Here is a 10,123-nt window from a genome sequence, read left to right on the forward strand (position 1 = left end):
GTGATTTGTCAAAAAAAGGATTAGTAAAAAAAAATAAAAATAAAAATAATTGAAAAAACATTAGCAACAAAGAAAAAGACACACATGAAAAAAACTATGTAGTAAAAGCAACAAAGACAAAAAAATAAAAAATTAATTTAAGTTTGTTAGTCTTGTTTCATTGAATAGGCTGAATCAGAATTGGATAAGGGCAAAAGAAAAATTCGTAATATAGGGCGAGAGTAAAAACCACGAGCAGTCCTGACCTTCACTATGTGAACAATGCCATTGGCACTCGGACACACCTTAACAATACACTCAAGGGGACACTGAAGTGGAGGAAGATTTAAATCTTTAACAAGAACCATGACACCCACACTGACATTAGTAGTTAACTTAAAATTTAAGGTATTACTCCAAAGTATGTAAATATTCTGAGCTCCATCTCCTCCGAATTTTATCAGACAAGTGCAGAAGAAATAACCAATGGGTTTTAATTGCTAGCATAAAGGTATGCTTTATCAGGAGGAATTCACAAAGAGCGATCAATTAAAAAATGTGATGGAGTCCAGAACCTCCAAATCAGAAGGGTCATTTCAAAGTGGTGTCAAAGGGCAAGGATTCAATTCTAACAAATTAAGTATTAACTTCCTCAAAAAGCAGGAACATGATTCTGAAAAGTGGTGGTTATGTGTCTTTTAACAAATTTAACACCTGCCTCTCATGAGCCACAACTAGAGTGGTGAAAGACTATTGAAATGAAACACCATTCTGGACTCCTCACCGAAACATGATGAGAGTCGCCCTTTAAAAGCTATCAGAAAGTGCAATCAAAGCTAATGCTTTGAATTTCAATGATGCACCAACCAAGTTAGAACCACAATCACAATAAAGGTCTTTGACCATACCACAGCAAGAGACAAAATGTGATAAAGCAGCCAAAAAGGCTGGAGTAATTTATCGGTAACCATCTCCAAGTGCATAACCTTAGTCACAAAATAAATGAAAACAACAAAGTAGCATTTGATTTTAGGCGCTTTACGCAAGGTAGAGGATTGAATAAAAAATGGTCCAGCAAAATCACAGCCAGTAGGAGAAATTGTAAGAGGAAGAACAACTCTGCCTCTGAGTAAATCACCCATAAAAGAAGATTTATTTTGAGGATTACTTCAGAAGCAAGAAATGCACTCAGAAAGAGTGGAGCACAAATATTAGCGAAGGGAAATTATTCAAATATAAGAAACAATAAGCAATTAGAGCAAATGAGAATGAACATGGAAATATTTATTATGGTAATAATTGAGGGGTGACGGTAGCAGTGTGGTAGCGCACCTGACTACTAACTCAAAGGTTGTGACTTCCGGCCCTAACCCGAGATTTTTTCAAGCATACAATTGATGATAAACTCACAGCCCACAGCCTCCCCTGTTAGCCAATGGGAAATAGGTGTAGGAGTAACGAACCCACCCTATGAAAACCTTGTCAAGAAATGCGCCTTGTATTTCTGTGAGGCGTTGGACCTCCACAGTCTGTCATGCCAGAAAAAGAAGAAGAATTGATATTCAAGGTTACAACATAGTACCTTTTGAATAGCAAAATAGAGTGACTCTAATCAAACTTTCTTGGTTAATAAATGGAAGAACAGCAAACTGCTAAGGCAAATTTTTTCACATTTAAAGGAATATTTATATTTAGCGAAAAATAAAGAATTTTTTCCAAAAATTAAATAAAATGCTGACTCCCCCAAGACTAAAGATCCAGGATAAAAAGGCAACTTCACCTCATACCTTCCCTGTGCATTCCGGGTAGGGATTGCAACATGCATTTTCTCGCAAAATACTTCTTCCCTTTTCAAAGGAAGAGTGGGTGGCTGATCTAACTCAGAAAAATTGTTTGATTAATTTTGAAGCTTCAAGATCATCAGATATATGACAAGTTATCAACCCAGAGACATTATCAGGGACAGAGTGAGTAATGGGAGCCGTTACCATAAGTACCTGATACAAGTTTTATATAAAACAGGTATGTCTTTACCAAGAGAAGCCATTTTACGATAGAAAATAGAGGCAGTGAGTTCAGAGCTAAGTAGTATATAATCATTTGAAAGAATTTCAAATTCAAAATCAGAAAATGGATATTGCAAAACAGATTTCTTGACATGAGAAGGAATAGACCATAAATACATAATCACTCTTAATTGTGTGTCTCCTGAGAGAGCCCCATTATGCAACTTTGTAAAACCTAAAAGTTATATGGGTACACCTAAAACACCATTTAATTTATTATAAGACGGGAGATAAAACATTAAGGTGCTTAGCACATTTCTCAGTGATAAAACTGATCTGACTAGCTGAATCAAGAATACCACACACAATAGTAAAATTATTAAGAAAGGGAAAAAAGCCTAACTTGAACTGTAGCAAGCAAAATAGTAGAGGCAAAGTGCTCAAAAGCGAGTGTGACATTCAGCTGAGTTAAGACCTTTGAAGGAAGTGAAGGTGCCAGAGAGGCGTTAACAGAGAAGTGAGTTGATTGACAGTCGAACTGAAATTCAATAGCCTTTGTGAAAATATCAGGACAATTCACATGGCACACTGCCTCAGAATCAAAAGGGATTAAAGCAGAATGAGTACACTGAGTCCCATCAAAATGTAAAAGTGAGTTATATCTATTAGGACATTTAGAACAGGTATTTTTAGAATCAATCTTTTATCATCAAAATGGTTGGATAACAGATGATACATAATTTCGTATCCTTCATCTAACCATGGCATTGTTGAACATTTAAACTTAAAAAATAAAGACAAAAATAACAGATCTAAGGACTATCCACCCATACAAAACCCATGAAACATTATCTTATAATGCAGCATGGAAAGGAGAATCTTTTAGTATCTCCAATTTCTGTTGGGCCGCCCAAGCACTATCACTCCCACTATCTCCACTGGCCTTCAATACCAGAGGCGGGACTAAGAAAGAAACGCTGGGATCTCTTGGAGCCGTGCTTAACCTTCCACATGAGGGTGGTAGAACATGGTTAGGCTTCCCAAGGCTGAATATAAATATTGAATTTAGAGGTGAATGTGTATTTATTTCATTTTCACATAAATTTAGTTTTCTTTATCTTGTATACAAATTATTTTTTTGTTTATTATTTAATCAACTTTATTTTATTATATTTATTGTATTGATTTATATTTTTGTTTACAAATATTATATTTGCGATTTTTTAATATATTATTAGTTTTTTTTTCATTCTTCATTTTTGTGTATATTTCATATTAATGAATACTTAGAACACTAATACTTATTGCCCCCTAATGGTGGCAGATTGTATTTTTACTCTATTTACTGTAGTTCATGGTAAATAAGATGGGAATGTAAGGTTGCAGGGCTAAATAACAAATGGACCCCTAAAATGTTAATAAACACTGGACTGACAGCTAAATGTATGAGGGGTAGGCTGAAGCATAGGTGGTAGGAAGGCATCAAGACTTATCTTGTAGATCTGGGTTTGGTTGACTATCACTGAAGAAATGCATGCAGAAAGTGATACCAGTGATTGGTAGTAACTGTATTAAAACATTGGATACACTAAGCTTTTATTATTACATCCAAGAAAATTACAAAATAATTATGCTGCACAAGTGAACAGTTTTGAGTTTCATAGATTAATCAAATATCAACTGATCATTCATTTCTATGAAAGAAAAAGATTTATTGATTTATAATTATATTTTAGAATACAATTTACTCAAGCATAAGTGAATTAATTTTTTGAACAACTAATGAAAAATCTTGTTTCTTATCTTCAATGTTTAACTGTTAGTTGCCCAATACAACTGTTTAACTACGGTCCAAAATTGTGTTAGATCTTGTGTTAAAACTTTTAAAGTTATCCTAAATGTGCACAATTAGGCTAATGTTCAGCCTTCTTACTGGCCACTGGAAAATATGCATACTTATGGGATTCAGGTTCACAGAAACTCATATTTCAAGATATGATCAGGTAATAATCACTAATTTACAACTTATGAATTCTAAGTGATAAAACTCTAGCATTCCTGAACAGTAGTAAATGTTGCTGCTCAGCAAATCTGTCTTTTTCTGAGAGAAATGACCATTTTTTTTAGTTAAAGTTAAAGTTAATCTTTTCTTGTTCTGGTTTTTTGTCCATTTTATAATTAAGTAATTAATAGTTTCCTGGGCAGCATCAATTAAATTTTTAATACCATAAGATCTTAGATCACATTTCCGGACAATTTGTATTATTTACATTCACAAAGAGCATGGTGAAAGTTTAAATCATAGTAAGAAGGTAAATAGAAACCACAGTCAATGTGAAAACTTACTGTATCAGGTTCTCTTTGCTGTTCCATAAATGCCGAAAACTCAACCAGCCTGAGCTTATGCGTTGCAATAGCTCTTCCTTCCCAGGGAGGTGGTGGAGGAACTCCTAGTTCAGCAGTACTGGCTGACACCCCAGAGGTTGGTTTTCCACTAGAATATGCTGGAGCTCCCGCAAACGGTTTTACACTACACAATGTCAACATAAAACAATTTTAATTTAATTTTTTATTTTGATGGATGACGAGAATATTATTGAAATGTAAAATCTAACAATTATTGATGAATAAAGATATTGGCAGAAGAAAAATAGATTTTCTCAATATAAGAATGAGTTCCATTCAAGAATACATTTGTCATTTATCTCTATTTCATCAAGAATACACCTTGAACTAAACTGTCAATTTAAATAATTTAGCTATTTTATTGTCTAAAGTTTCTCCAACCAATACAATAGTTCTGAAAGTATTTTAACATAGATTCTATTTATTGTTCAATATTTATCAAAGGAAATAAATATGATCAAAACCTTAAATTTAAAAAAAAGTTCCGATAAAATATTAGATACAAATCTTTAAATGAATATATATGATGCAAGATGTAAAAATTTAAAATATTCTGTTTTTATCTATTCATGAACAAAAAATCAACTCACTCTTGTGATGTTCCAGGTTGTAATCCAGGCTGCCAAAACTGAAATGATAAAAATAATTATAAACTAAAATTATGCTATTTAAAAATTATAATTAGCAATGTATGATACTACCTAACAAGATTTTCAACAAAATTACAACAAAAAGTTGATAATACAAAAAAAAACCAAAAAACAAATAAACCTAAAAACTGCTGAAATTCAAAATTCATTTCCTTTAAATATATATATAATCTTATTTATTTGTAATTGGAGTTTGTAGAATTAACCCTTAGATTTACAAATGAAATTTTATTTAAAAATTATGAAATTGCTATGAGTAATATGACAGTAACTAACTGCTTATAAAATAAATAAGAAATATTAAATTTTTGTGAGTTAAATAAAGATGTTTCGAGTGTTTAAAGTTATAAATTAATTACATTGTGTGAGGGTAATTAATGCATTAATAAATATATATAATTTGTTGTCAGATGAGAGGTCAAAGGGGTCAAGTGACACTTTTATAAAGATTGCTTTTTTGCTCACTAACTGTGCTAATACCTAATCTACACTTAGTTTATTTTTGTTGGATGAGGAGGTTTTGTCAGTTCTGAAATGTAGATTTGGTTCAGCACAAGTAGACAGTGAAAAAATGTCATCTTCATAAAAGTATTACTTAATCACTTTTACTTCCAACTCTAAAATGTGTTAATAAGTATTTATAAATTAGTACTAAATATACATATACATAATAAAACAATATTCAGTTTAAATTTAAAAAGAAGTGGCTAAAATGTTTAATAGAATAATTAGAATAATAATAGAAGTGGCTAATATTTGTAACGCATAATATCTTTCAAATTTTAATGCTGTCAAAGATGGCCATCATTTCATCTCTACAAACTTCCTAATGCACAAACTAAATAAAAAATCCTAGTATCTTGAAAATTAAAAATATCTGTAGATAAAAAACAATTCGAAGGGCATTCAACTAAAAATTATTTATGATTTGTGAAAATGTTTTCAATATGTTAAATCTCAAATAGCAATTAATTAAACATTACCAATCATGTGAAAAAGTAAGTAGTAAACTAGTTAATAATGCCTATTATTAATTTGATAAATAATATTGAAGCAGGTTAAAAAGTTATTAATGCATAGCCAGTAACAATATTGTTAAGTAGTTTATTCTAAAAAAAAAAAAAGAAAAGGAAAAATGAAAATAAAGTAATAATAGCCTATAAACATACACTTTTAAGCCATAATAAAAAGTAGCAATTACAGTTATTAATGATTAGTAAGCATTGAGGGGGCCTAATTGTTAGTTTTGTGTTTAGATTGTTAAATTGATAAGTCATACAGTGAGAGTGGTTGGTTGGATGCAAGTTACTCACCGGAGTTGGGTAGCTCACAGGAGGGGTAAGACCAAGCGATGCCAGATTAGCTGCTGTCTTATTGTGAATGGCTGTAGCAGAGACGATCTGCGCAGATGACATAGAAGACATAGTCTGCAGAGCTTTCTCCTTGGCTGCATGATCTGTAGGCACAACCTAAACACCCAACCAACCACCACCCAGGTACTTAACAAACAATGAATTAAAAGTTTCACAGTTTCATCATTCTAATTTATTGCTTTATTCTTTTGTCAAAATTTAAAATTTTATACGACTAACTAAAGACCAGCCTTCATTTAAAAAAAAAAAAAAAATGAACCAAATGAAAAATTCTCGAATTATGGCTTTGATATTACAGGAATTGAATAGTATAAGAATTAAGACATCTTCCTAAGTTTTAATTTTAAGAATCTTAGAGGAATACTTCTTTATTGTTGTAAATGTAAAAATTATATACATTTTAGTAGACCCAGCAATGCTTCGCTAATGCTGGATTTGAGAATGAATATGGATTAAATGAACTCAATTGTAAGTTTAATACCAATGGCTGTATTTACTAACAAATTAAACATTTATGTATACATAGATTTGGTAACAAATTGAACCAACATAAGTGATAAGAAACACAACAAAATTTGTTTTTATTATGTTTTATAAGCTTTAGTCCTAATTTTTTTCATTTTACTACAAAACCCAAGGCGCTATCTATATCTAATAGTGGAACACTGTCTCCTGGGTGTATGTTAAAAAGTAAGAATTCTTGAAAAAAGTATGGATAAAACATAAAAATATATGTTGGTTTTTATTGGATAAGTGGGATCAGTTGACATTACTGTTTAATTAAAATCTTAGTTCATTTGATTTCTCTTCAATATAACATGTTTTTGATAATTTCAATAGCTGTACATACAAACAAATCCCTCAATTTTACTGCAAGAAAATATGTGACACATAATTGATCTAATCACATAATCCTTGATAAAATCCAGGATTCGGTCGTTCTTTGAACCTGGAATGTGGGCTTATAATTGCCAGTTATAATTACCAAACAAAGTCATAAAAAGCATTTCCCACATGCAAGATAAGAGACAGCTCAAAATTTCATTTGTTGAAAGTTTAAATGGTTGGATATATTTCTCAAAAAGCAGCAAGCAATAATAAAATAAACCAAAAGTCATGATAGATATATTACCAGTAACATGTAAAAATGAAAAATTTTTTACATTAGAAGGACATAGTGAAGGGGTCAACGATTTCAACCAATTTTCTTTTGGTGGTTCTATTCCCGAAAAAATTGGATATATTTGTTCAAGAAGCCAATTTTTCATATTATTTTCTGCCTATGTTCGGTAAAAATTTCAAGGTTATTATTTGTTGAATTATTTTTTATTTATGTAGAATATGAAATAAATATTGCTGAATACATTAAATGAGTAATTATTTAATTAATATAAAAAATCATTTCGAGTAATTTTTGTTGCCCTCATCTTATATTTAGAAAGTTGCTTGAAAAGAGGTTTCAAAAACATTCATATAAAACAGTGCTGAACTGAATATTGCTTATAAATCAATAATTTTCACTGCACCGGTAAATAAAAATAATTAAAATATCTGGGCTGTCTAATCACTATCATTACCAGTTTCCATAAAATTGTAATAAAAAAGATGTTTTTAGCCTCATTTGATAATATTGGTCTAATAAAGATCTAAAACGGCAACACATGATCTCTAAAATGAGCCTCTAGAATGGTCGGGAATATGTAGCCATCAAGTTATAATAAAAAGTAAACATATTTTTAAGAGAACTAGCCAAAATTCTAGATTCCCAAAAATATGATTGGAAAGTTCAACGTGTCATATCTTTGCTAATGATGGTCCAAGGGAATTTAATCACCAAGTCAAAAACATCAAAAACATCTGCAGCGAAACAAAAAAGGATAATTATTCAAGAAAGCCCTTTTATAAAACATTTTTAATTTTGAGAAACACTTTAAAAACATACCTTCCCGACTAAACTACCAGTATATCGATCATAATATGTTATTTGATTAAAATTTCAAATTAACTATTTCAACTACAAATTATTAAATATGTTTATTCCTCAGATATTGAAAAAAAAAAATATATGATTAGGATTGAAAAGAGATTAGGGTCAAAATAGCATTTATATTGTCCTACTCAGCCTTAATTTTCTTAGCCTTAATTAAATCTTTATAATATTTGATTACTTAACCGACAAATATTAATGAAAACAAAATTGCAGTTTGCAGTGAACTTTTGATACTAAGCTAAATCTAATTAAATATTAAAATATAATAAATTAAAATGATGACTTCAGTACAGATGCTTTTATAAGTAAAAATAGTCTTATACCACTTATTTACATGATGATGGGCAATAGTTTTTAGACTAATTATAAATATAAATAAACTGGTATAATATGCAGAAGGAAGAGATATAGAAATAAATTTATATGACTTATAAATAAACAACAATCAGAACATTGAATTCCTTTTTAATTAATAACTTTGAAATTCTACAAAAATATTGTATCAACTCAACAGTTGATAAACAGCTAATTGTATTTTAAAATAATTAACCACAAAAAAAAAAAAAGTACCGTTGGGAAAAATATTAGACATATTAAGAGCAGAGTTGTTGGAATGTGGGAATAAAATAAGCAATTTACCCTGGACCCCGAAAATTAAAGAAAAACTGGAACCGATTTAAAACAAAGAAAAACTAGAAGATCTTAGGACTCTTATTTTCAGTTAATTAAGTAGAAAAATAAATGATAAAACCCTTGTTCTTCAGTTTTACTGCCATAGCGATTAGTGCATTTTCATTTATATAATGATTAGATTACATTAAAGATATAAGTATCTGTCCACTCTTTCTTTTATTCTCTCTATGCTCTCAATAAAAATGAGTTTTTGATCCAGTTAATCTTTGACTTAATCAACTTAATCAGTTTTGTCATATTTTATGTTTCAAAAATAAATTAGTGGTTTGTAATTCATAGGGCAAGCTGGTGTATAATACATAGACTTGGAACAATAAGGCAATGAGAGCTCTATACCATACTTGGCTGACTGAATAGATTGAATGAGAGGATAATTTAAAAAAAAATTAATGAAACTTTAAATTTCAGGATAATTAAAATCATAAAAGGGTTTAATAAGAAACTGAGTATCAAACCTCAAAATAATTTACAACTAGAGAATAACAAGAACCTGTTATTTAAATATAATAAAAAAAAAAAAAAAAACTTGATGAATACTTTTTTTTTAATTAATTTTTATACAAATTTTTTAATTAATTCTTATTTTTACTCCCAAAATAATTTGATGAGTAAATAAATATAAAAACATTACTTTTCAAATAACATTTATCACTCACCACTTTTAATTTGGCCTGTATTTCTCTCAGCTTCCGTCTGGCTAATACTTGTATATGAGAGCTAACTTGTTTCCGTGTTCTTGTTTTTCCTGTTCTCAGTTTGATATATCTGGCAATGAGTTCGTTCCTCCCTAAAAAACAAAATTATTTAACAAATGAAATAAAAATATTTTATAACAATTAAGTTATAATTTATTTTATTTAATTGTTGGATATGCTACAACTAATCTGGACAATAAAATATTACAATATTGCAAACAAAAAATTACTTTCCACTAACTGTTAAGAAAAATTTGTTTTCATAAAATGAAAAATTATATTAGACAATTCTTTAAATTACAGTTCATTAACATCTGATTTTATTTGCTAT

The 10,123-nt window shown here is 29.8% G+C and overlaps 1 protein-coding gene across 10 annotated transcripts in view; it reads right to left on the minus strand.

Annotated features, from left to right (window-relative positions):
- scalloped (TEA domain transcription factor 1 homolog scalloped) overlaps window positions 1–10,123 on the minus strand; it is a 688,296-nt gene that overhangs the window by 8,151 nt on the left and 670,022 nt on the right. For 9 of the 10 annotated variants that reach the window (XM_067050644.1, XM_067050642.1, XM_067050643.1 and 6 more), the window contains 4 exons: window positions 9,754–9,884; window positions 6,355–6,510; window positions 4,982–5,019; window positions 4,332–4,515 (listed from right to left, as the gene is read on the minus strand). In XM_067050644.1, the coding sequence (XP_066906745.1) occupies window positions 4,332–4,515; window positions 4,982–5,019; window positions 6,355–6,510; window positions 9,754–9,884 (509 nt within the window). The remainder of the gene's footprint in view (window positions 1–4,331; window positions 4,516–4,981; window positions 5,020–6,354; window positions 6,511–9,753; window positions 9,885–10,123) is intronic. The other variant, XM_067050645.1, reaches the window with a different exon arrangement.

The sequence above is a fragment of the Halyomorpha halys genome, unplaced genomic scaffold (genome assembly GCF_000696795.3).
Source record: "Halyomorpha halys isolate HHAL.00 unplaced genomic scaffold, Hhal_1.1 Scaffold66.1, whole genome shotgun sequence".
NCBI lineage: Eukaryota > Metazoa > Arthropoda > Insecta > Hemiptera > Pentatomidae > Halyomorpha > Halyomorpha halys.